Source organism: Hyla sarda, chromosome 8 (assembly GCF_029499605.1).
Source record: "Hyla sarda isolate aHylSar1 chromosome 8, aHylSar1.hap1, whole genome shotgun sequence".
Classification (NCBI taxonomy): domain Eukaryota; kingdom Metazoa; phylum Chordata; class Amphibia; order Anura; family Hylidae; genus Hyla; species Hyla sarda.
The window spans coordinates 149,289,959-149,317,426 of record NC_079196.1 but is presented as its reverse complement, the minus strand read 5'-3'; the positions used below and the strand labels follow the sequence as shown (position 1 = coordinate 149,317,426).

At 46.5% G+C, this 27,468-nt stretch overlaps 2 protein-coding genes across 5 annotated transcripts in view; one reads left to right on the top strand and one right to left on the bottom strand.

Moving 5' to 3' along the window:
- CPSF4 (cleavage and polyadenylation specific factor 4) lies at positions 1 to 27,239 on the bottom strand. 2 transcript variants are annotated; one of them, XM_056535780.1, is made up of 8 exons: positions 26,996 to 27,239; positions 25,078 to 25,128; positions 18,167 to 18,319; positions 15,654 to 15,749; positions 15,487 to 15,580; positions 9,554 to 9,626; positions 6,919 to 7,089; positions 1 to 214 (listed from the first exon to the last, which is right to left on the bottom strand). In XM_056535780.1, exons 1-8 carry the CDS (start codon positions 27,096 to 27,098, stop codon positions 146 to 148), a joined length of 810 nt encoding a protein of 269 aa, XP_056391755.1. In that variant the 5' UTR covers positions 27,099 to 27,239; the 3' UTR covers positions 1 to 145. The 2 variants fall into 2 exon arrangements, with proteins under 2 accessions (XP_056391755.1, XP_056391756.1); XM_056535781.1 differs by having other exon boundaries at positions 26,967 to 27,064.
- The window catches only part of PTCD1 (pentatricopeptide repeat domain 1), a 28,972-nt gene continuing 28,693 nt past the window's right edge, over positions 27,190 to 27,468 (top strand). For all 3 annotated transcript variants that reach the window (XR_008847170.1, XM_056535777.1, XM_056535776.1), the window contains exon 1: positions 27,190 to 27,245. The gene's annotated coding sequence lies outside the window, so the exon portion shown is untranslated. The remainder of the gene's footprint in view (positions 27,246 to 27,468) is intronic.

The window sequence follows — 27,468 nt, the reverse complement described above, 5'->3', positions numbered from 1 at the left end:
AAAAAAAAAAAAAAAAAAAAAAACTAACATTTGCAAAGTTACAATTATATATAAAAAATAAAGCCCAGTGTCCTTTTATTTCTTCACTTAAGAAAATGCTTTCACTCCTTAAACATCTGCATCCGTAAAACATGTAGGGCTTCAGTCACTGTCCACTCAGAAACGCTAAGTGACCCTTTGTACATCTGTTGGCGTAATGTCCCTTCTCACCGCACTGAAAAAAAACAGGACGTTGTACATTATTAGAATTCAATGAGCTGTGAAGTGAAAAGGCATTACTGTTTTTAGGTGGTAAGAAAACTAGCCCAGATTGACTAGGCCATATTGATCAGACACATGTGCAATTTATAGTGGAGCTGTCATCATATTAAGCCTTTTAGCAAATTCTTACTTATTATATACGAGCTAGGGAGCTGTACGTACGAAGATAGTGTTAAAGTACATAACATATGACAAAAATTATGTGAAATAAACATGAACTGAATGAATGACAGACTGGTATAGAGGGAGGACCCTGCCCATGAGGGCTTACAATCTACAATGCTAACAGGAAAGTTTAGAGAATACACCAGGCACATACTTTATGCGTCCAGTGTATTCATGAGGAGAGTGTCCCCCACGTCTCTAACATTGATTGGAGGGCTTCTGCTGAGAGGGGCATGGGGAGCGCTCCCTTTAAACATACTGCAATCAAAGAGTGTCCAGTGTATCCTTACAGTGTTCCTATTAACCTAATAGTACAATATTTCTGTGTCTTTTTGGCTAATAGGAAAGAGGATTTTTCACATACCGTATATACTAGAGTATAAGCAGAGTTTTTCTGCACGATTTTTCGTGCTGAAAACGCCCCCCTCGGCTTATACTCGAGTGAACGATGACGCACAGGGACTTCCATGCGCAGCAGACTTCCCTGCGCATGAATGTCCCTGTGCATCCTCTTTAAGGCAATGTCACTAGTCCGGGGCCGGCCCAGAGCAGAGAAGAGGGCTTCCCGGTGAAAATGTACAGCCCGGAACGACTAACCCTCCCCACCGGACGGTTCCTGCAGCATTGATGCCCTTACCAACTCACTCTTTCTTCCCACCGAGAGGAGGGGAGTAGAAAGCTAAAGGGGGGTCTGGATGATGACGAAGGCCGCAGTGGTCTTCAACCTGCGGACATCCAGATGTTTCAAAACTACAACTCCCAGCATGCTCAGACAGCCAATGTCTGTCCGGGCATGCTGGGAGTTGTAGTTTTGCAACATCTGGAGGTCTGCAGGTTGAAGACCACTGAATTGAAGGGATTGACAGGCGGTGATGACGAGGGGGGGTGATGACGACAGGGGTCTGGATGATGACATGGGCGGGGGGGATGATGTATTTTCCACCCTAGGCTTATAGTCGAGTCAATAAATTTTCCTGGGTTTTTGAGGTGAAATCGGGTCGGCTTATACTCTAGTATATACTGTACTATGCTGGATTTACATGAGGCAATATAGTCTGGCTACAGATCCTCTTTAAAGCGTTACTGTCATTTAAAACAACTTTTGACATATTGCCCTAACATGTCAAAGGATGTGATTGCACCAGGTCTTACTCCTCAGACTTGTTGCGATCGCAAGTTACAAGCCAGGGAAATGCGTGCCTTACCCCTCAGCTGTCAGTCAAATAAGTCCTTTTCTCTTTATACGTCTATGGACAGAAAAGGTTGGATTTGTATGCCAGCCTAGGAGTGGAGTGCTTCTCTCTGAGTGAGACCCGATGCAATCACAACTTTTGATGTGACTGGGCAGCATGTCAAAAGTAGTTTTACATGTCAGTAACCCTTTAACCTGTTGGGGACGAAGGGCGTATGCATACGCCCTTGCGTCCTGGTACTTAAGGACGAAGGGCGTATCCATACGCCCGTGGGAATTTCGGCCCCCGCCGCGCGCCGGGCGGGGACCGGGCCGGGGTGACTGCTGATATCTATCAGCAGGCACCCCGTGCAAATGCCCAGGGGGGTCATTAGACCCCCCACCTCGGCGATCGGCGCAAATCGCAAGTGAATTCACACTTGCGATTTGCGCCGATTCCGGGTCTATGGTGACCCGGTGACCCGGAATAGAAGGGGGATCGCGGGTGTCCATGACACCCACGATCCCCCTAAAGCGATAGGAGTGAGGTGGCAGAGTTGCCACCCCTCCTATCTCTGCTATTGGTGGTCTAGATGCGACCACCAATAGCAGATCTGGGGCGGAGGGGTTTACTTTCGTTTTCCCCGTCCTGCCCTCCCACAATAGGCGGGGCAGAATGGGGAAAACGAAGAGGAGCGGCGCCGGAGTCCACTTACCCCTCCGGAGGCAGCGGAGCGTCGGGGATCGGCGGCGGCGACGGAGATCTGCGGCGGCGTGCGGCAGAAGAGGACGGCTCCCGGATGCGACGGAAGCCGGTGAGTAGTTGCATAGCAACATCTAGAGGGCTACAGTCTGAGACCACTATAGTGGTCTCTAGACTGTAGCCCTCCAGATGTTGCAAAACTACAACTCCCAGCATGCCCAGAAAGCTGTTTGCTGTGTGGGCATGCTGGAATTTGTAGTTTTGCAACAGCTGGAGGTCTGCAGTTTAGAGATCACTGCACAGTGATCTCTATACTGCCCTCTAGATCTTGCAAAACTACAACTCCCAGCATGCCCACACAGCTGTTTGCTGTCTGGGCATGCTGGGAGTTGTAGTTTTGCAACATCTGGAGGTCCACAGTTTGGAGATCACTGTTCAGTGGTCTCTAAATTGTAGCACTCCAGATGTTGCAAAACTACAAATTCCAGCATGCCCACACAGCAAACAGCTGTCTCGGCATGCTGGGAGTTGTAGTTGCGTACCTCCAGCTGTTGCATAACTACATCTCCCAGCATGCCCTTCTGTGATCAGACATGCTGGGAATTGTAGTTTTGCAACAGCTGGAGGCACACTGGTTGGAAAATACTGAGTTAGGTAACAGAACCCAACTCAGTATTTTCCAACCAGTGTGCCTCCAGCTGTTTCAAAACTACAACTCCCAGCATGTACTGACAGACCGTGCATGCTGGGAGTTGTAGTTTTGCAACAGCTGGAGGCTCACTGGTTGGAAAATACTGAGTTAGGTAACAGAACCTAACTGAAGGTTTTCCAACCAGTGTGCCTCCAGCTGTTGCAAAACTACAACTCCCAGCATTTACTGACAGACCGTGCATGCTGGGAGTTGTAGTTTTGAAACAGCTGGAGGCCCCCCCCCCCCATGTGAACGTACAGGGTACATTCACACGGGCGGGTTTACAGCAAGTTTCCTGCTTCAAGTATGAGCTGCGGCACATTTTTCGCCGCAGCGCAAATTCCTAGCGGGAAACTTACCGTAACCCGCCAGTGTGAATGTACCCTAAAAACACTACACTACCACCTAATAAAGAGTAAAACACTACATATACACCCCCTTACACTGTCCCCCCCAATAAAAATAAAAAACGTATTGTACAGCAGTGTTTCCAAAACGGAGCCTCCAGCTGTTGCAAAACAACAACTCCCAGCATTTCCGGACAGCCACTGATTGTCCAGGCATGCTGGGAGTTTAGCAACAGCTGGAGGCACCCTGTTTGGGAATCACTGGCGTAGAATACCCCTATGTCCACCCCTGTGCAATCCCTAATTTAGTCCTCAAATGCGCATGTGCTCTCTCACTTTGGAGCCCTGTCGTATTTCAAGGAAACAGTTTAGGGTCACATATGGGGAATTTCCGTACTCGGGAGAAATTGCACTACAAATTTTGGGGGGCTTTTTCTCCTTTTACCCCTTATGAAAAGGAAAAGTTGGGGTCTACACCAGCCTGTTAGTGTAAAAAAAAAATTTTTTTACACTAACATGCTGGTGGTGCCCTTTACTTTTTATTTTCACGAGAGGTAAAAGGGAAAAAAAAAAAAAAAATTTGTAACGCAATTTCTCCTGAGTACGGAAATACCCCATATGTGGGCGTAAAATACTCTGCGGGCGCACAACAAGGCTCAGGAGTGAGAGCGCACTATGCACATTTGAGGCCGAAATTGGTGATTTGCACAGGGGTGGCTGATTTTACAGCGGTTCTGACATAAATGCAAAATAATAAATACCCACATGTGACCCCATTTTGGAAACTACACCCCTCACGGAATGTAATAAGGGGTACAGTGAGCATTTACGCCCCACAGGTGTCTGACAGATTTTTGGAACAGTGGTCTGTGAAAATGAAAAATTTAATTTTTTTGTTTGCACAGCCCACTGTTCCAAAGATCTGTCAAACGCCAGTGGGGTGTAAATGCTCACTGCACCCCTTATTACATTCCGTGAGGGGTGTAGTTTCCAAAATGGGGTCACATGTGGGGGGGTCCACTGTTCTGGCATCACGGGGGGCTTTGTAAATGCACATGGCCCCCGACTTCCATTCCAAACAAATTATCTCTCTAAAAGCTCAATGGCGCTCCTTCTCTTCTGAGCATTGTAGTTCGCTCGCAGTGCACTTGACGTCCACATATGGGGTATTTCCATACTCAGAAGAAATGGGGTTACAAATTTTGGGGGGCATTTTCTCCTATTACCCTTTGTAAAAAAGTAAAATTTGGGGAAAAGCCAGCATTTTAGTGGAAAAATATTTTTTTTTCATTTACACATCCTACTTTAACAAAAAGTTGTCAAACACCTGTGGGGTGTTAAGGCTCACCGTACCCCTTGTTACGTTCCTTGAGGGGTGTCGTTTCCATAATAGTGGTGTCCTGGCACCATAGGGGCTTCCTAAATGGGACATGCCCCCCAAAAACCATTTCAGAAAAACTCACTCTCCTAAATCCCATTGTTGCTCCTTCGCTTCTGAGCCCTCTAGTGCACCCGCCGAACACTTGACATACACATATGAGGTATTTCCTTACTCGAGAGAAATTGGGTTACAAATTTTGAGAGGATTTTTTTCCTTTTACCCTTTGTAAAAATTCTAAAACTGGGTCTACAAGAACATGCCAGTGTAAAAAATGAAGATTTTGAATTTTCTCCTTCACTTTGCTGCTATTCCTGTGAAACACCTAAAGGGTTAACACACTTACTGATTGTCATTTTGAATACTTTGAGGGGTGCAGTTTTTATAATGGGGTCATTTATCGGGTATTTCTAACCAGAAGACCCTTCAAATCCACTTCAAACCTGAACTGGTCCCTGAAAAATTCTGATTTTGAAAATTTTGCGAAAAATTGGAAAATTGCTGCTGAACTTTGAAGCCCCCTGATGTCTTCCAAAAGTAAAAACTCGTCAATTTTATGATGCAAACATAAAGTAGACAAATTGTATATGTGAATCAATACATAATTTATTTGGAATATCCATATTCCTTATAAGTAGAGAGCTTCAAAGTTAGAAAAATGCAAAATTTTCAGATTTTTCATGAAATTTTTGCATTTTTCACCTAGAAAGGATGCAAGTATCGCCGAAAATTTACCACTAACATAAAGTAGAATATGTCATGAAAAAACAATCTCGGAATCAAATTTATAAGTAAAAGCATTCCAGAGTTATTAATGCTTAAAGTGACAGTGGTCAGATTTGCAAAAAATGCTCCCGTCCTTAGGGTCATAATGGGCTCCGTCCCCAAGGGGTTAAGGGCTAATGACAACAGTGGCCCTGATTTATCAAAATATGTGAGAGAAACTAGAGATTTTCCTTAACAACCAATCACAGCTTAGTTTTCATTTCTTATCAAGCTTTGTTGAAGTGAAAGATGAGATGTGATCGGTTGTTATGGGAAAATCTTTAGTTTTACTCTTACACATTGACACTTGATAAATCAGTGCCAATGTATTGTATTTTAGGACAAGTAATACAATTTAAGGGTAGGTAATATAAAAGAACTTTGATGTACTAATGTTGTGGAAACTGATGCAAAATAACTTGTGTCTATTTTTGATCTTTCATTGGCTTTTTATAGATCTAATATGAGCCTTGCAACATTTTATAAAATATGCTGTAAACTTTGTGCAAATGAATTACTGATACAATCCGTCCTCCCAATTACTAAATTTGGTCCATTCTTTCTACACAAAAAAAAATTCTGAATTACCAATCTACTAAGTATAATTTTTAACATGTTAAAGCAATAACCCAGGGCCGGAAAAACCCATTTGACATGATTACTAGGATATCATCCCTGGTTATTGAGTGCGGTATTCACATAAAATGAGTGTTGTGTGCTCCTCTTAAATCACTCTCTGATAGGCTGTTAATAGCTTATAGCGGATTTCCCGTCCACAAATTCCGCTTCAAAAATTCCGAAGTTTGAATTGGTGAATGGAAAACCCATTCACTAGCTTGTACATTTTAGCAAGAAGAATTTCCGCCTGCAATTTCAGAGCGGAATTGCAGGCAGAAATTATATAGTCTGAACCTAGCCTTAGGCTGGAGGCATCATTTGGAGCCTACTTTGCATATTCTGATTTGACAGTGCTATCAGTCATACTATGGATCTAGTACTGCATGGGTGCAAAATTCAACAGGTTTTCCCAAGTGAAAAGGGTCTTAATCTTAAAGAAATCTTAAGCATCTTAGACGGCTATTACACTGAAATGGTATGAGAAAAATGACATGGTCTAAGCAAAAGGAAATCATAAGTTACCAGCAAAGCTGTGGTTATTAACAACCCATCCTTTTAAGAATAAAGTGCACAAAGATGCACATGGCCTGGTACACAGTGACCTACTGTAAATAAAAGGAACACATTGGCACAGATTTGTCAATGAAACAAAAAAAAAATGATGATTTTGTCTCAGTCATATAGCAACCAATTACAGGAAACATTTTACTTTACCAGAGCAATTTCAGAAATGAAAGATGAGATGCGATTAGATGCCATCTGTCTGAGACAAAAATCGGAAACATTGCTAAATCTAGACCACTGTGCGTAACATCTTACCTTATAACAGGTAACCTGATCGAGTGGTCTTGGCCCCCGATTTCCTATGTTATTGTTCTGTGACTGCATTACACCAATGGTCTGTGGAGACCGCTGCTGACCAAGAGGTGAACTCTGGCTTGTTAACTGGATGAGTGAGGATGATCTCTGTGATGACTGGTTGTTATTTTGCTGTGGGCATGAATGGAAAATCGAGATAAAGCAAAAAAAAAACAATGAGAAAAAATAATGGCGTTATTTCATAGCGTATAGTGTGTGACATTCGTAATACAATTAATTTTTTTTGCATACAGAATTCACTTAAATCAGTACGGCAGCAGAGAGGGAAAACCTTACAAAGCAAACAAAAAGTGTGTGTGGGAGTGGTTTTGATCTAAAGTTTATTTTCCTCTTATGTGTGGGACTTAACCCCATAATGCCCCTTGACATGTACACACGTCATGGGCAGATGCACAGTGCCGCACCATAACAAATATACACATGATGAGGATCTCGTGGGTACTGCCCAATATACCTACGAGATTGCGGCAGGAGCTTAGCTTAGCCTGTGCCGCACTGCCAGGATTAAAGTATACTTTGATCCCAGCAGTTTACCCCTTCCATGCAGCGTTCAATCATAACATGTATTCTATTTGACAGCACCTGGAAGCACCCTGGTTGGAAAACACTGGATTACTCGGAGGGACTGGCACCAATGACAAAGCAAAGGGTAGGTGAAGTGTCCAGAAATTTGGGCAGTAAACTTAAATGGGCACTGTCAGATACAAAAACTTTTTAGATATGTTACATCTTGGCAAAACATATAACCTTTCTAATATACTTGATAAGAAACTTTTATTTCCTTTTTATAGAAATCATGGCTTATGAAATCATGGCTTTGTCCAAGCTGAAGCACAAGAATGGAGGGGTACTATCAGACAGGAGAGAGCACAGAGGAGTGCTATCAGACAGGAGAGAGCACAGAGGAGTGCTATCAGACAGGAGAGAGCACAGAGGAGTGCTATCAGACAGGAGAGAGCACAGAAGAGTGCTATCAGACAGGAGAGAGCACAGAAGAGTGCTATCAGACAGGAGAGAGCACAGAGGAGTGCTATCAGACAGGAGAGAGCACAGAAGAGTGCTATCAGACAGGAGAGAGCACAGAAGAGTGCTATCAGACAGGAGAGAGCACAGAAGAGTGCTATCAGACAGGAGAGAGCACAGAAGAGTGCTATCAGACAGGAGAGAGCACAGAGGAGTGCTGTCAGACAGGAGAGAGCACAGAGAAGTCCTATCAGACAGGAGAGAGCACAGAGGAGTCCTATCAGACAGGAGAGAGCACAGAGGAGTCATATCAGACATGAGAGAGGACAGAAGAGTGCTATCAGACAGGAGAGAGCACAGAGGAGTCCTATCAGACAGGAGAGAGCACAGAAGAGTGCTATCAGACAGGAGAGAGCACAGAGGAGTCATATCAGACAGGAGAGAGCACAGAGGAGTGCTATCAGACAGGAGAGAGCACAGAGGAGTCCTATCAGACAGGAGAGAGCACAGAAGAGTGCTATCAGACAGAAGAGAGCACAGAGGAGTGCTACGAGACAGGAGAGAGCACAGAGGAGTGCTATCAGACAGGAGAGAGCACAGAGGAGTGCTACGAGACAGGAGAAAGCACAGAGGAGTGCTATCAGACAAGAGAGCACAGAGGAGTCCTATCAGACAGGAGAGAGCACAGAGGAGTCCTATCAGACAGGAGAGAGTACAGAGGAGTCCTATCAGACAGGAGAGAGTACAGAGGAGTCCTTTCAGGCAGGAGAGAGCACAGAGGAATCCTTTCAGGCAGGAGAGAGCACAGAGGAATCCTTTCAGGCAGGAGAGAGCACAGAGGAGTCCTTTCAGGCAGGAGAGAGCACAGAGGAGTACTATCAGACAGGAGAGAGCACAGAGGAGTGCTATCAGAAAGGAGAGAGCACAGAGGAGTCCTATCAGATAGGGGAGATCACAGAAGAGTACTAGTCCACCCTCACTCACTGGACTTAATCCATGTCTGTGCTTCAGCTTGGACAAAGCCATGATTTCTATAAAAAGGAAATACATTTTTTTTTAAGAAGTATATTAGAAAGGTTAATGCTTTAATCTGGCAGTGCCCATTTAAGGCAAGGACTTGCAAGGAATTTTTTTCTGAAATATTACCTGTATCACATGCCACAACAGAAAGGCAGTGGGGAGATATTGGAGGTAAATAAGTAGCTCAAGAATTTGGTGTAGGAATAAGGGATTTGGGGTTATGGAGATAGGGCTGCCTTCTCTGTCAGCTACAGTAGGGACAAACTGCTCCTAAATGAGGATATTGGAGCTGTCTTTAGGGAGAAGATGGCTAGAAAGTTGTAAAAAACACCTTATAACACAGAACCAACATGGGTTTATGTGGGATCGGTCCTGTCAGACTAATCTCATCAGCTTCTATGAGGAAGTCAGTTATAGATTGGACCTGGGTGAGGTTATGAATGAGAGAAGCTGCAGAAAGGTGAAAACCAAGTTTAATCACTGCTGACTGTTGGACTAGGACATGCCAAAGTTTTGTCACATTCTGTGTAATATTTCAATAAAACCTTTTGATTATTAGAAAGACCACTACAAAGTGAACATAGTTACTTACCTTCTGCTGGTTCTGGGTCTGTTGAGGTAGAGGAGGTTGTTCAGTCGTTCCCATAGGCAATTCAAAACGGGGGCTGCAAAATTAAACGGCTTTTATTCCATACTGCAAAATGTGTTGGTCCACAATAAAGATATTCGCAAGAGTAAATGCCTGCTTTATGGGAATAAAAAAAACGTGATATAGACTTGCATACATGGGGGTGAACACATCACGCTTTAACTGCCAGTATACCTCGGGATATCATCAAAATATTATTCCGACTTTCACCACAGCATAGACATGTGTTTTACTAGACCAAACCTAGTCTACACTTTATGTGCAGGACAAAAGAAAGTGTAGCCTTCCAGGCTCTCAGAAATTGTGATCATTACCAAATGTAGCCACAAGGGGACTATGGTTGGTCAATTAAAAACTACCTATGCTGCAGTGTCAATCACAATAGGGGACATTTATCATCGTTGCTTTGGTAAGCAAGTTCTGTAGTCATTTTTTTTCTTGCAATGTTTTTGCTTATGTATGACATATTTATCATACTATCACAGGGTGTTGATAAATTTGGCTTACATGAGCAAAAAACAATAAATCACTTTTAAATACCATTTTTTTTTAGCACACATAAGCAAAAACCAAAGAATGACTACAGAACACCACTTTGCAGCAATATATATATATATATATATATATATACACATACACACCTGTGTGTGTATTTATTACATTTTTTTTTACCACTGATTTTTCTACCTAAATGTACTTACTCTTTTTTTTTTGTTACTTCTTATTTCAGATCCGTGTATCCTGTGGACTCCTTCGGATTCGGTGGACTACTTCGATGACCAGCGTTTTTCTTTGCTCGATTAATAAAATGGTTAACGAGGGCTTGTGGGGGGAGTGTTTTTTTGTAATAACATTTTTTAAAAACCTGTTGTGTTTTTTTCTAACTTTACTTGACAGGATTAGTAGTGGAAGATGTCTTATAGACGAAGTCCATTACTAAGCCAGGCTTAGCGTTAGCCACAAAAACAGCTAGTGCTAACCCCCAATTATTACCCCGGTACCCATGGCCACAGTGGTGCCGGGAAGAGCCGGTACCAACAGGCCCGGAGCGTCAAAAATGGCGCTCCTGGGCCTAGGCGTTAACAGGCTGGCGTTATTTAGGTTGGGGAGGGCCAGTAACAATGGTCCTCGCCCACCCTGATAAGGTCAGGCTGTTACTGTTTGGTTGGTATTTGGCTGAGAATAAAAATAGGGGGGGACCGTATGCGTTTTTTTTACATTTAATTATTTATTTAAAAAAATAAAAAATAAAAAAACGCATAGGGTCCCCTATGCCAACCAAACAGCAACAGCCTGACGTTACCAGGGTGGGAGAGGACCATTGTTACTGGCCCTCCCCAGCCTAAATAATGCCAGCCTGTGACCGCCTAGGCGCGCCATTTTTGACGCTCCGGGCCTGTTGTTATCGGCTCTTCCTGGCACCCCTGTGGCGTTGGGTACCGGGGTAATAATTGGGGGTTAGCGCTAGCTATTTTTTGTGGCTAACGCTAAGCCCGGCTTAGTAATGGACTCCGTCTATAAGACAGCTTCCACTACTAAGCCTGTCAAGTAAAGTAAGGAAAAAACACAACAGGTTTTAATTTTTTTTTATACAAATACAAAAAACACTCCCCCACAAGCCCTCGTTAACCATTTTATTAAAATCAAACAAAGAAAAACGCTGGTCATCGAAGTAGTCCACCGAATCCGAAGGAGTCCACAGAATACACGGATCTGAAATGAGAGATAAAAAAAAAAAACACACAACAAATGGGTTAGTACATTTATCACCTGCTCGCACATCTCCCGCCCTGCATGACTACAACTCCCAGCATGCCCTTACAGTAAGGACATGCTGGGAGCTGTAGTTGTGTGGTGCAGGAGATGTGTGGACAAGTGACAAGCTTGTCCCCTGCCCCCAGCTGCAGGACTATAACTCCCAGCATGCCCTTACAGTAAGGACATGCTGGGAGTTGTAGTCCTGCAGCTGGGGGCAGGGGACTAGCTTGTCATTCGCCTGCACTGAACAACTACAACTCCGAGCATGTCCTTACAGTAAGGGCATGCTGGGAGTTGTAGTCGTGCAAAGAGAGACACACAGAGAGACACACACACACATACAGTCAGAGAGACACACAACACACTCACAGACACACACACACAGACATAGAGTCACACACGGTCACACACAGAGTCACACACACACAGTCATTGCTGAAGGCCCCCCCTTGACAGACTCCTATATCCCCTAATGTTATGTCAATGTTCCGGTCGGGTCCTGTGATTGGCTGCTGGTCCTGGCCAATCACAGGACCCAGTGGGAAATGTGAAATGACAGCAGGGGATTTTGGAGTCTGCAGCGCCGGTATATGTAATAAGGAGCCCGGGCTGACATTACAGTGCAGCCGCCTGGGCTCCTCATACTGCCTCCCTGCTACCCTCACTTAATAATGATGGGGACACTGATATACATCCCCCCATTGTCTCCCACCCGCACCGCTCAACTCCCACTGCTACAAGACTACAACTCCCAGCGTGTCCTCACTGTAAGGGCATGCTGGGACTTGTAGTCTTGCAATAGTTAGCAGACAGATGGGAGTTGTATGGCGCTGGCAGGTGAGAGGGGTGGGATGTAAATCACTGCAGTGTCCCTGTAGCGAAGTGAGGGTAGCAGGGAGAAAGTATGTCGGAGCCCGGGCGGCAGTAGCTTTTCCTGCTCCATGTTGGAGCTGGAGTAAATATAGTCAATTTTTACGGCCGTTGCGACATTTTATTGCGCAGCTGCGACTGTCGCAGTTAATAAATACCTGACTAAAGCAAATCTATTTTGGAGAAAATTGACTACGTAAGCAAGTTTGAATTTTCTTGCTTTTCACGCAAATTGTTGCATGAAAACACACGTAGTCGCAGTTGCGACAATTTTGCGACAATTATAGTAAAGAAAACCTGACTAAACCTCTTGATAAATGTCCCCCAATACCTTTTTGACAGTATTCCAAGATCAACTGGCAGCTTAAGCCTGAAAAGTGATGTAAACCGCTCCTAAATTCCATACAATATTGTGTACATTTTCTGTAGTTCATATGTTTGTAATGTTTGTACACAATTCTTGCCAAGAATATGTTTGCAACTAAACTATAAAAGAACAAACTGAACAAGCCTTACGCAAAAAATAAATAAATAAATAAAACTGCAGTAAATGTAACTAACAGCACATAAATTTTGCACCAAGCTAAAATATATTCTGGAATCTCACAGTCGAAGCAGATATTCAAAACGTATAGAATACTTGGAGTAAAAGAAGAATATTTCATCATGTTATGTTGGGTTGTCATTTAAATATCACCATGACACTGGCATTTTGTTATCTCAAATTTTTGAATGCCGTAGTGCGGGTGCTGAGATTCCCCCCACTACACAGGGCCTGTATGCTTCCTGCTCAGCACTCCTTGGATTATGGTGCAAGCAGTGTGCAAATTCACAGAAAGCTTCATAGACTAAGGAAAGCTGAACAGTGCCAAGCGGAAAAGAAATAGTTGCAGTGAACATCTGTGCATTTCTTTGTACAGTGACCCCCCGACATACGATCATTTCAACATACGATGGCCTCTCAGAGGCCATCACATGTTAAAGGCAGCATCAACATACGATGCTTTTGTATGTCGGGGCCATCGCATAAACTGCTATCCGGCAGCGCAGACTGCTTCAGCTGCCACCGGATAGACGTTTACGGTGCCCCGTGTGGTCCGCTGACGATCACTTACCTGTCCTCGGGGCTCCAATGCGTCCTCTTCAGGATCCCCTGCATCGTCGGCATCACGTCACTGCGCACGCCGTCCCACCATCCAATAGGAACAGCATGCGTAGCGACGTGATGCGAGGATGCGGGGGAAGCAGAGGCCTTGCCGGAGCGTCGGGGACACCCCGGGGACGGTGCAGAGCGGCGGGGACAGGTGAGTACAACTTCCTACACCAGTGGTCTTCAACCTGCAGACCATGTTTAAAAACTACAACTCCCAGCATGCCCGGACAGCCATTGGCTGTCCGGGCATGCTGGGTGTTGTAGTTTTGCAACATCTGGAGGTCCGCAGGTTGTAGACCACTGTCCTATACTTTACATTGCACGGATCCCTCAACAAACGATGGTCCATTTGGAACGGATTACCATCGTATATTGAGGGACCACTGTATTCATTTTAAGGCAACAGATGTAATGAGTAATGTTCTGGCCTCATCCACCCCACTTAGTGATTACAATCCGGCAAAATACTAGAAGAAAATAATGAAAAGATAGTGCCTGAAACATCAGTGAGCAGCAGTAGCCGGCAAGTCATGGCTCCCTGCACCACGGCAGGTTCTGCACAGCAGCTTATCGCAGAGAGAGAGCGGCGTCCCCCAGCACACACAGTTCGAGACCACTGCTCGAGGAGGGCAAACGTGACGGCTACCTCCATGTGCTTGGGGATACGTGATGCTCTGTTGATTTTTATTACAGCCGGAGATTTATGTTGTTTCTCCTTCCCAGGTTTACTTAATGGGGTATAGCACGATATAGTGAAATCAAGCTAGTGCGATACTATGAGAGACTCCCTGTGATTATTTTCTATGTTATATTGATTGTATCTAGTTCTCCATCACGGCTCCTCGCCATCCTGATGACGTTGATCTTCACAGATCAACAGCAACGCGTTGAAGGCGCAAGTATTGGAGTAATATTGTCCTATATAGGACTGACTAAGTTGTAAATCCTGAGTATGACATGCTCAGGTTCACAGTAAGCCTGTCATAACTATTTTTAATGGTGACGAACAATTTTGGGTGATTTTTATGAAATACTAATTAAAAGTTACGTTTCAGGCACTATCTTTTCATTATTTTCTTCTATTCATTTTATGGATCAGTGGGGGTCTCTCAAACCCCCCAATTAACTTTACATGCCACTATGAAAGGTCAGAATTTTCTTAAAAGGATAGATACTGTTTAAGAAACAATCTGATCCCATTGGTTGCTATAGACACCAGATGCACCAATGTTTTTTTGCACATGATTTTACCTATCCATGTCTGCTGCATCTAAAAGGCTTACCGTATTTTTCGTCCTATAGGACGCACCGGCGTATAAGACGCACCCAATTTATAGGTGCAAAATCTAAAAAAAAATAAAGAATTTGAACCCAATAGTGGTCTTCAACCTGCGGACGTCCAGATGTTGCAAAACTACAACTCCCAGCATGCCCGGACAGCCGTTGGCTGTCCGGGCATGCTGGGAGTTGTAGTTTTGTAACATCTGGAGGTCCGCAGATTGAAGACCACTGCATAGGAGGTAATACTCACGCGTCCCCGCCGCTCCGAACCAGTCACCGCTGCCCTGGATGTCGCTCCGTCGCTGTCGGTCCGGAACGTCTCTGCTGCCGGACGGGTATCCTCGCTCTCCGTCATCACGTCGTTACGCACGCCGACGCACGTACGCGACGACGAGGAAGGAGAGCGCCGGCCATACAGGGGATCCCTGAATGGAGAAGACACCTAGGAGGCAGGTGAAATCGCGGCGGTCCCGAACTGCCCGACTGTCACTTTCCCTTCAGACGCGGCGGTCAGCTTTGATCGCCGCGTTTGAAGGGTTAATACAGGGCATCACCGCGATCGGTGATGTCCTGTATTAGCCGCGGGTCCCGGCCGTTGATGGCCGCAGGGACCGCCGCGATAGGGGTGTATTTGCCGTATAAGACGCACCGACTTTCCCCCCCCAGAAAAAGTGCGTCTTATACGGCGAAAAATATGGTACTACCAAAATAAGCATTTTCCCTGATTTTTGAGAATGTTTTACATACTGCCCTTTCTGATGCAGCATTTATAAGCTTACAAATAGACAACTATAAATAAGACAATAATACTCACTGCATGAATTTACAGTTAGGACCCTCCAGACAGAATCCTACTAAATAGTTGACACAAATGACTCTACGTGTATGCCGATGCCTGCATAGAGGACCTGCAAGTAAAAAGTCTTTTAGATACAGACCTCTATGGAATACCACGACAGATATGCTTTTTGTTGGCCTTACCATGTTTACAGAAGCCTCGGTCATACCAGGGACAGTCTTTTATCTTTGATTCTGGGTCAATATGTAAAAAAGGGCACTCCTTGTTACTGCACTCACCTAAAAACAGACAGATTTCATCACAAGTTAATATTATATATCAGGATGGTATATGTGGCGAAATGTGCACAAGTATAATTTGATGTCTTCAGCTTTGGTGGGGTGTTTGCCCTGGTAGCAAGGTGAAAAGAAAACAAGTACCAATTATAGTGTCAGTATTATGCAACTGGTGGAGAAGGGCTGCCATGGTTGTAAGTCTATCTACTGTAAATTCAGCTATTTGAATTCTCATGGACACCCTGAAATATAGCTCAAATTGTTGCCACTAAAGGGGGATGTTTTCAGTAAACTTCAGCTAGGATCGGAGACAATTCTGATCCTGGGTTTTTAAAGGGGTACTCCGGCCCCAAGACATCTTATCCCCTTTCCAAAGGATAGGGGTTAAGATGCCTGATCACAGGGGTCCCGCCGCTGGAGACCCCCGCAGTCTTTCATGCAGCACCCCGCTATCATCAGCCTCCGGAGCAAACATCGCTCCGGGTCTGATGAAGAACGATCACGGGGCCGGAGTATCAGTCCCGCCGCTGGGGACCCCCGCAGTCTTTCATGCAGAAGCCCGCTATCATCAGCCTCCGGAGCTAACATCAACGTTCGCTCCGCAGGCTGATGATAGTGAGGTTCTGCATGAAAGACTGCGGGAGTCCCCAGCGGCGGGACCCCTGTGATCAGGCATCTTATCCCCTATCCTTTGGATAGGGGCTAAGATGTCTTAGGGCCGGAGTACCCCTTTAACACTTTGCATGTTGTGATTTATAGCAACTGCAGCACATAAGTGGTGTTACAGAGTAAGGGGGCTACCTCTGTGAACACTTCAGTGGCCCCACAATGCATTAATAGGGTGCTGCTGAGTTGAAACAGCAGCCTGGGTGCTAACAATGCCAGTGATTGGCTGAAAGGGCAGATCTTGCTCTGAGCGCTCATCTCAGGGACAGGAAGAAGAGGAAAGATCGGGGGGACCGGATGGAGGCAAATAGGAGCTAAGGGGATCAGGCTAGGTAAGTACCGTATTTATCGGGGTATACCACGCACCGGCCTATAACACGCACCCTCATTTTACCAAGGATATTTGGGTAAAAAAAGTTTTTCACCCAAATATCCATGGTAAAATGAGGGTGCGTGTGTGCGCGTGTATACCCCGATACACCCCCAGGAAAGGCAGGGGGAGAGAGGCCGTCGCTGCCAGCATCTCTCCCCCTGCCTTTCCTGGGGTCTAGAGCCCTGCTGCCAGCCCTTCTCTCCCCCTGGCTATCGGCGCCACTGCCCATTCTGTCTCCCTGACTATCGGTGCCGGCGCCCCATTGCCAGCGCCGATAGCAAGGGGGAGAGAAGCGGCGCCAACAGCCAGGGGGAGAGAAGAGGCAGCAGCACCCATTGCCGGCGCTGCTGCCCCGTTGCCTCCCCCCATCCCCGGTGGCATAATTACCTGTTGCCGGGGTCGGGTCCTCACTGCTGCAGGCCTCCGGCGTGCGTCCCCTGCATCGTTGCTATGCACGGCGCGGCGCACTGACATCATGTGCCGCGCAGCGCATAGCAACGACGCAGGGGACGCACGCCGGAGGCCTGCAGCAGCACGGACCCGACCCCGGCAACAGGTAATTATGCCACCGGGGATGGGGGGAGGCAACGGGGCAGCGGCGCCGGCAATGGGTGCCGCTGCCCCTTCTCTCCCCCTGGCTGTCGGCGCCGCTTCTCTCCCCCTGGCTATCGGCGCCAGCAATGGGGCGCCGGCACCGATAGTCAGGGGGACAGAACGGGCAGCGGCGCCAATAGCCAGGGGGAGAGAAGGGCCGGCAGCAGGGCTCTAGACCCCAGGAAAGGCAGGGGGAGAGAAGTGGGCAGCGACGGCCTCTCTCCCTCTGCATTTCCTGGGGGTGTATCGGCATATAACACGCACATAGACTTTAGGCTAAAATTTTTGCCTAAAAAGTGCGTGTTATACGCCGATAAATACGGTATATTAGTTTGTTTGTTTTTTCTATTCCCCACCACCACCTCAGCAGTCACGCCCGTCCCCTCGGTCATCACGCCCCCTCCCATAGACTTGCATTGAGGGGACGGGCGTGACGTCACACGGGGGCGGAGCCCTGACGTCACGGACTTCCGTCCTGGAGTCGCGACTCAGAGCCTCCACCGGTACCAATGTAAAAAGAGGTGGGTGCCACATGCAATAATGCGGGGGTCCCCAGCGGCGGGACCCCCGCGATCAGGCATCTTATCCCCTATCCTAGGGTGGGGGTATACCTTTAAGGGTTTATTATCTTACTTCTGTGCAGAGGTATAGTAAAATTACAGGCCCAAAGCCTGTAAAGCAATGGACACCGGAACAGGGGAATAATAAATTAAAGTATCACATAACAAGGAAGCCTTGACATAGTAAATGTGCAGAATTACAGGGTGGTACCTGTAGAACTACTTACCAAACTTGGAGTAGAAGTAACACTCTGGCATTTTGGTCATGTCATATTCATGCAGGAACTCGCACTGGTCCCCTTTTTTACAAAGCCCTCGTAACCAGTGCTTACAGACCACAGTCTTCTCCCCACTAATGTGACGAAAAGGGCACATACCCCCTGAAATCACATCAGAAGAATCCATAATCCACATATAATGGCAATAACAAACTTACTTCGTATTGGTACTTTTTAATTAACTCACGATATAAACTAGTATTGTGCCTATTGTTATTAACTTTACTTAAAATTTGTGAATAACATCTTGTAGATTTAACCCCTCAAGGACGCAGCTCATTTTCACCTTAAGGACGCAGACCTTTTTTGCAAATCTGACCACTGTCACTTTAAACATTAATAACTCTGGGATGCTTTTACCTTTCATTCTGATTGAAAGATAGTTTTTTAGTGACATATTCTACTTTATGTTAGTGGTAAATTTTTGTCGTTACTTGCATCCTTTCTTGGTGAAAAATCCAAAAATGTCATGAAAATTTTGAAAATGTAGCATTTTTCTAACTTTGAAACTCTCTGCTTGTAAGGAAAATGGATATTCCAAATAAATGATATATTGATTCACAAATACAATATGTTGACATAATAAAGTTGACTTGTTTTTACTTTTTTAAGACATTCCAAGTATAGCAGCAATTTTCTAAATGTTCCCAAAAATTTCAAAATCTGAATCCAGTTAAGTTTGAAGTGGATTTGAGGGGCCTTTCTCTGAGAAATTCCCCATAAATAACCACATTATAGAAACTACACCACGTTAAGAATTCAAAATGACATTCGGAAAGTTTGTTAACCCTTTAGGTGTTTTTTACAAGAATAGCAGCAAAGTGGAGGAGAAAAATCTTATTCTGCATTTCTTTTTACACTTATAAGTTCTTGTAGCCCCATTTTTTTTTTCATTTTTAAAAGTGGTATAAGGAGAAAAAGTCCCTCCCCCCCAAAAAAAATAAAAAATTGTAGCCCAATTTTTCTCGAATATGGAAATACCTCATATGTTAAAGTGCTCTGCGGGCTCACAACATGGCTCAAGAGGGATTTTTTTACAACTGATTTTGCTGTCATGGTTTTTGGGGGCATGTTGCATTTAGGAAGCCCCCATGGTGCCAGAGGTATATTGAGCCTTAACAACTCACAGGTCTTTGATAACTTTACATTGAGGTTGGACATGAAAATGGAAAATTTGATTTTTAATACTAAAATGATTATGTTAATCCAAATTTTTCATTTTCACACTGTTTAATAGTAGAAAATGGACCCCAAAATTTGAAGCCCAATTTCTCCCGATTAAGAAAACGCCCCTTATGTGGATGTTAAAAGCTCTGCTGGCTCACTACAGGTCTCAGAACAGAAGGAGCGCCACTGGACTTTTGGAAAGAGAATTTTGCTGAAATTGAAGTCGGGGACCATGAGCATTTTCAAACCTCCCATGATGCCAGAACAGCAGAACCCCCCCCCCCCCCCACGTGACCCCATTTTGGAAACTAGAGCCCTCCAGGAACGTAACAAGGGTAACAGTGAGTACTTAAAGAGGTACTCCGGTGCTTACACATCTTATCCCCTATCCAAAGGATAGGGGATAAGATGCCTGATCGCGGGAGTCCCGCAGCTGGGGACGCCCGTGATCATGCACGCGGCACCCCGTTTGTAATCAGTCCCCGGAGCGTGTTCGCTCCGGGACTGATTACGGTTGACCGCAGGGCCGGCGGCGTGTGACGTCACGCACCCGTATGACTTCACGCTCCGCCCCTCAATGAAAGCCTACGGGAGGGGGCGTGATAGCTATCACGCCCCCTCCCGTAGGCCTGCATTGAGGGGCGGAGCGTGACGTCACACGGGGGTGGAGGCGTGACATCACACGCAGCCGGCTCTGCGGTCGACCGTAATCAGTCCCGGAGCGAACACGCTCCGGGGACTGATTACAAACGGGGTGCCGCGTGAAAGATCACGGGGGTCCTCAGCTGCGGGACTCCCGCGATCATGCATCTTATCCCCTATCCTTTGGATAGGGGATAAGATGTGCAAGCACCGGAGTTCCCCTTTAACACCTCACAGGTTTTTTTCGAACAGTGGGCCGTAAAAGTGAAAAATTAGATTTTTCACACTATTTTGATAATGTTACCCCAAATGTTTCATTTTCACATGGGGTAATAGGGCAAAAGGCCCCCAAAATATGTAGTGTAATTTCGCCTGAGAAAGAAAATACCCCATATGTGGATGTAAAGTGCTCTGCGGGCGAACTACAATGCTCAGAATAGAAGGAGCTCCATTGGGCTTTTGGAGTGAAAAGTTTGTTGGAATTGAAGTCGGGGGCCATGTGCGTTTACAAAGCCCCCACTGTGCAAGAACAGTAGTAACCCCACACATGTGACACCATATTAGAAACTACACCCCTCAAGGGACTTGACTTAAGGGTTATAGTGAGTATTTACACCTCACATGTTTTTTGAACAGTGGGCCGTAAAAGTGAAAGAATTGATTTGTAACACTGAAATGCTGCTGTAATCCAAAAATGTTTTAGATTCACAAGTAGTAAGAGAAAAAAAGCTCCACAAAATGTGTAGCCCAATTTCTCCACACTAAGGAAATACCCCATATAAGGCGGTAAAGCACTATGAGGGTGCAAAACACGGCTTAGGAGTGAGACAGCACCAATGAGATTTGAGGCCTAAAGTGGTGCTTTGCACTGCAATGCAAGAGGTTCTGACAAAATAAAATAAAAAAATTTAAAAACCCTGGCAAGTAACCACAGTTTTGAAACTACACCCCTCAAGGAAGGTAAAAAGGGGTACAGTGAGTACTTATACCTCACAGGTTTTTGGAAAAATGGGCCATAAATTTAAACATTTTATTTTTTTTACACTAAAATGCTGGGGTTACCCAATTTTTTACATTTTCACAAGGGGTAATGGGAGAAATTGGGTTACATATTTTGGAGAGCTTTTTCTCCTGAGTATGGAAAAACATCCACATATGGGGTAACGTGTTGGGCGGGCGCACAACAAGGCTCAGAAGTCATAGAGGTCTGTTTGCATTTGAGGCCTATGGCATATCAGTAGCTGACGGTTACATACATTCAGAGGAAAATACAAAAATGAAACACCCACATGTGACACCATTACAGAAAGTACACCACCCAAGGAATGGGTATAGGGGTAAAGAGGACATTTTAACACACGGGTGTTTCCTAAATTTATTTTCCAGGAATGGATGAAGAGTAGCTTTTTAAAATTGCAATTTTCAACCCATGCTCTGCTTCACCTTTCTGGGAACTAACACGTGACTCCGAATTGTCGCCTGTAAATACGACAGAGCTCATAGCGAGAACTCTTCGCATTTGAGGCTGATGTTTCTTACGGACCTAACAGTTACATACATTCAGAGGAAAATACAAGAAAGGAACATCCCCATGTGAGCCTATTACAAACAGTACACCCCCTAGGGAAGGTGTATAGGTGTGAAGGGGAGATTTGGAACAGACGTGAGTTCCCTAAATTTATTTTCCAGGAATGGATGAAGTGTACTATGGGGGAGAATTCATTTGAATTGCAATTTTAATACTGATATGCCAATTCCCAGAATGATGATGCCATGAGTTGTACATGGCAACCTGTACCAAGTAGACCGCAACTTTTTTGTACCATACCCGTGTTTTCCGCATGGCATTATATGGCTTGAGGACTTGATCAGAGAGATCAACTCCCCCCCATATACTGATTGTAGTCCAGAATACAATTAGGCTTGAGGACCGGTCCCACGGTACTTTGGACAGGTAAGCTGCTGTTCCCATGAATTGTGGTGAGCATAAGGATGTCCCTCTTGTCCTTATACCTGATCAGAAACAGGTTTTCATGGGAAAAGGCACGGGACTCACCCGGGGGGATAGGTATTTGGAGGGGATAGGAAGGAAGGCCTCTTTGATTCTTCCGGACTGTCCCACAAGCGAGCGTGGATCTGGCGGCGAGGGATGTGAAGAAAGGGATGGTGGGGGAACAATCTGGGGGTTCAATGCGGGAATCTCGTCCCTCATACACCATAAACTTGCAAGTGTACCCGGAGGTACTGTCGCAAAGTTTATACATCTTCACGCCATACCACGCACGCTTGGTAGGGATGTATTGCCGGAAGCTGAGTCTCCCCTTAAAGCTGATAAGAGACTCATCAATAGCGACCTTCCGCCCAGGGACATAGGCCTCCCAAAATTTGGCCCCTTAGTGATTGATGACCGGCCTGATTTTATACAGGCGGTCATACGCGGGATCAGTTCGGGGGGGGAATGCCGCATTATCAGCCTCGAACAGGGGACATGCCATGGCCATATTGTAGAGCGGGGTCTGGTAAAGGATGTCCCCACTACAATATTGCCTGACACTGGGTTTTTTGACAAGGCCCATATGCAGAACGAGGCCCCAAAATATCCTCATTTCGGCTGCATCGACTGGGAACCAGCCATTGGGCCTAGCCAAGAGTGAGCCCGGGTGTGCAACGAAGAACTGTTGGGCGTACAGGTTCGTCCGCTCAAACATCAGATTGACAAAGTCGTCACTGAAAAAAAAAAGAAATAGTCCATTTTAGTGAACCCGACGATGTCAATCTCGATTCCTGAGTCGCCAACAAACTCCGGAATCACGGGCTCGTGGTCCACTAGCTGAGTCCAGACAAGTTTGCCGCTATGGGGCACCAGTAAACTTGGCTGGGGGGCTTGACTGGTATGAGCACCAGGGGGACTCATACTAGCATGGGGCACAGGGTCAGGAGCAGAGGAGTTTTGCGGTCCCACATGGCTCAGAACTAGATGATAAGGAGGACGAGGAAATAAGGAAGGTGGGGTCTTCCTCGTCCTCTGAGGCGCTTTCAGTGTCTGAGGCAAGAAAGGCACATGCAATGTGTGCAATGATTAGCGCTTTGTGGCAGCAGGGAGAGCAGAAGTCAGTGGGGAGTCCGGCCACTCAGCCCAGAACAGTGGCTGGTGGCACGTAAACAGACCCCCCACACAAAATACCCGAAAAATAAAATACAACGATTAACCCCAAAAAGATGCACCCGCCGGAACCCAAAAAAAAAAAAAATCCGCTGATGAGTGATAAATCACTGATAGGGGTGGGGCAGGCCGCAGATAGAGGTACGGTCCATCCACACAGCACAGGCCTGCTACTGGTGGCACGAACCGACTAGAAGTGCAAAAAAAAAAACAGCTATAACCCAAAAAAGTGCCTGCACCACAAAAAAAAAACGCTGATCAGTACTACGGGACTAATCAGCGGTGGGTGGGCTTTAGCAAATAAAAAAAAAGAGGTCTGCGCAAAAAAAAAAAAACACTGGCGGCAGACCGCAGTGACCCAGTAGGGCCGGGGTCACGCGGCTAAAGGTGCTACGGACCCGGGGACACCCACGGATGGTAAGCTGAAAAAAATTTAATAAAAAAAGGGGGGCACTTTTTTCACTATGGGGGGGGGGGGGGGGAGAGATGGCAGCAAGGGGCTCCGTCCTGCACACCAGATCTCTCAGAAATGGTGAGCAGAATGGAGCAACATGCTCCTACACCCACCTCCCCGTACTGCTGTGATTGGCCGCCCAATCACAACTGTACTGGGGGGTGGCAACACTGCCACCTGCCAGTACTGTACGGATGATGATCATCATCCTTATCCGGGTCATGGGGTCAGATGTGACCCATGTGACCTGGAAGCGCCGTAGACCACCAGTGAGTATTTACTGGCGAACTGTGGCGATCGCCGATATGAGGGGGTCTCAGGAACCCCTCCGGCGATGAGCCAGGATGCCTGTTGAATGATTTCAGCAGGTATCGCGGTCCGGTCCCCATCCGGTGAGTACCAGAATCGCCGATAATCGCCGGTCTGAGTTGACCGGCGGTTTCCGCCGATCGCCGACATGGGGATGCCCCCCGTGCTCTCAGGACCCCCCTCATTTATGTGCCAGGATGCCTGCTGCTGAATGATTTCAGCAGGCATCCCGGTTCGGTCCCCGACCGGCTAGCAGCGGGGACCGGATTTCCAACAGGAGTACCCATACGCCCTACGTCCTTAAGAGGTTAAGAACAGTGATATATTATACAGTTTCCAAAATACAACAAACAGATTTGACCTCTCACCCCATACAGCGCTTACTAGAGTCCATACGCAGATCATGATATAGAATGTAAGACAAATTAGATGTTATTACAGCTTAAGGGTGCGTTCACGCGCTATTAGTAGCAGTGGGATTTCCGCTGTGGGAATTCTGCTTCGAGTTACCCTTCCATTGCTTTAAATAGGTCCACAGACAGTCCACAACAATGTCAGATTTGTGGACTGTCCGCGGACCCATTCAAATGTATGGTAGGGAAATACGCTGCTAGTTACTAGCATATGAAAACACCCTTAGGCTATGTTCACAGGGAATAAAAGGTACAGAATGTCCAGCCAGAAAAACACAGGCGGCCATTCCACACATTTGCACGTTTCGGCGGCGCTAGGACCACTCGGAAATGTGCTGTCTCCATAGATTGAGAAATTCCGCCATGTGCACAGTGCAGCAGAATCCTACTGAAATCAATGGGACTCTGCTGCAGCTGAATATTTCCGCAGAATTCGGCTGGGAAAATCAGAGTCTTACTCACGGACATTCTAAGTAGTTTCTTGCTTCCATTTCTTTCACTTACTGTAAATGACATCTTCATTGTGCAAGTTTTAGAAAGCATTAAAGTGCTACACCTAATGCTACTTTTCGGGGGTCCTCTGCCCTTACTCAAGCGGATAAATAAGGGGGAGGACCACCAAAAGGTAGCATCAGGACTGAACAGTGACCTTTGCTGTAGCAGTAAAACTTGCACACATTATATATACATGTATATATCCCTAGGTAGTCACCTTTGCTGCAAGCGGACTTCAGGAAGAACTCGCAAACAGCTGCCCCGGACTCTGGAAAAAAAATAATAGGAGGCAATATTACTGTGTGCACAAAATGAAGAAACCATTTCATCCAATGACATTCAGTAAAATTCCTTTCATCCGTCATTAGCTAATCCAGATAATAAGGGGTTCTCCAGTATTGTAGTTTTGCAACAGCTGGAGACACACTGTTTGCAAAACACTGCTTAAAGGGGTACTCCGCCCCTAGACATCTTATCCCCTATCCAAAGGATAGGGGATAAGATGTCAGATCGCCGGGGTCCCGCTGCTGGGGACCCAGGGGATCGCTGCTGCAGCACCCCGCTATCATTATTGCGCAGCGCGAGATCGCTCTGCACGTAATGACGGGCAATACAGGGGCCGGAGCATCGTTACGTGATGTCACAGCTCCGCCCATCTTGACGTCACAGCCCGCCCCGTCAATACAAGTCTATGAGAGGGGGCGTGGCGGTTGTCACGCCCCCTGCTATAGACTTGCATTAAGGGGACGGGCAGTGATGTCATGAGGGGCGGAGCCGTGACGTCACGCTGCTCCGGCCCCTGTATTGCCCGTCATTACGCACAGAGCGAACTCGCTCTGTGCAGTAATGATGGTGGGCAGCCGCAGTGGCGATCCCCGGGGTCCCCAGCAGCGGGACCACGGCGATCTAACATCTTATCCCCTGCTTCTCTCCCCCTGCCTGTCCTCTGGCCAGAGTCTGCCGCCGCCTGCTTCTCTCCCCCTGCCGGTCCTTAGTCCAACCACCGCCGCTGCCCCATCCCCTCCCCCAGCCCTGGTTTTATAATTACCTGTTCCTGGGGCCCGTGCTCCTTCTGGCTCCAGTGGCGTCCTGAGCTGTCAATGTGTGCACTGACAGTGACTTCGCATTGAGGACGTCACTCGTCATTGCGCAGCGCACAGTGTAATGCAGGACGCTGCAGGAGCCAGAAGTAGCGCAGACCCCGGGAACAGGCAATTATAAAACCGGGGATGGGGGAGGTAATGGGGCAGCTGGGGCAGCGGTCTGTGGCGGCGCGGGGCATTATCGGCAAGGTAATTGCCAATACCGATAACGTCCAAAATCGTGAATATCGGACGATAATATCAGCTCACCGAAGGGAAAACAATAGTCAGTTTCTGTTAGTTAAGCCAAGGTTTGTCTGGAGTATATTTAGTAGGTTTTTAAAGCCTTAGCGACTTTTTTCTGCGCGGTTGATAAATTTCTGACTATGGCAAGTCAAAATTGTAAAAACGCTTATGTACACCGATTTGGGAAAAAAATGCTTTTATCGCTCTCGTGGCAGATTGTAGCGCGAAAAAAAAGACAGTGGCGCAATTGCGACAATTTTATACGGAAAACAACTCTGGTAAATAGGTTGATAAATGTCTGTCAATGTGAACAGAGCCTTAAAAGTATCAGATGATAATAGGCAGAGCTATTTTATTCTATGGCCTGACAGACACAAAGAGAAGTGATAGGAGATGTCCAGATGGTTGTCCCCTTTAAGGTAGCCATCTTGGGGGTCTTCCTTCACAGACCCCACCAATACTGTGTTGTACTATACCTCTGTGACATGTCAGGGGGCAACATGAGCCGCCCATTCAGTACAAAGAGTCATTTACCTATACTCTACTTCTGAACAGGAGTGTTTCCCAACAAGTGTGCCCCCAGCTGTTGCAAAACTACAACTCCCAGCATGCCCGGACAGCCTTTGGCTGTCCGGGCATGCTGGGAGTTGTAGTTTTGCAACAGCTGGGGGCACACTGGTTGGGAAACATTGCAGCAGTATACAGCGGCGTGTCTTTGCTCTGTAGTCTCCGCCATGCACGGCTATCGTGACCGCAGACAGACGGCTCAGCTACCCACCATGCTGTATCGGGCCCCTGAGCACTTACTGTCCATGCCCGGGAATGGCAGCGGTTGTGCCCCCAGCTGCTGCTCCACAGCCAGCTCCAGGTCGAAGCGAATGTGATCCACACAAGCGATGAGCTCCTGCATGGTGACCGGAGCGCTGTACCGCACACACCGGGAAAAAGCATCAGCCCCAACTGGGAGCTGCAGATAATCGCCGTACAGCGGCTGAACGAGCTGTCGCAAGGCACTGTGGGAAGAAGGAAGCGCTAAGGCCGCTGCGGTGCATGCCGGTGCATTGCCGTGGAATGAGATTTGCCATAGAATGAGATGGTCCGCCTCCATCACATCCTATTGGCTCTCTCTTGTCACGTGACATATTTAAACGTCACGCATCGATGCGCACAGCAGTGTCAGTTTGGCTATCACAGGGAGAGGATCTCCTCACCCTGTGATAGCTGAAGCTGTACGGAGCTCTAATGGCCTCTGTGGCCCGACAGAAGTTCACACATGTACG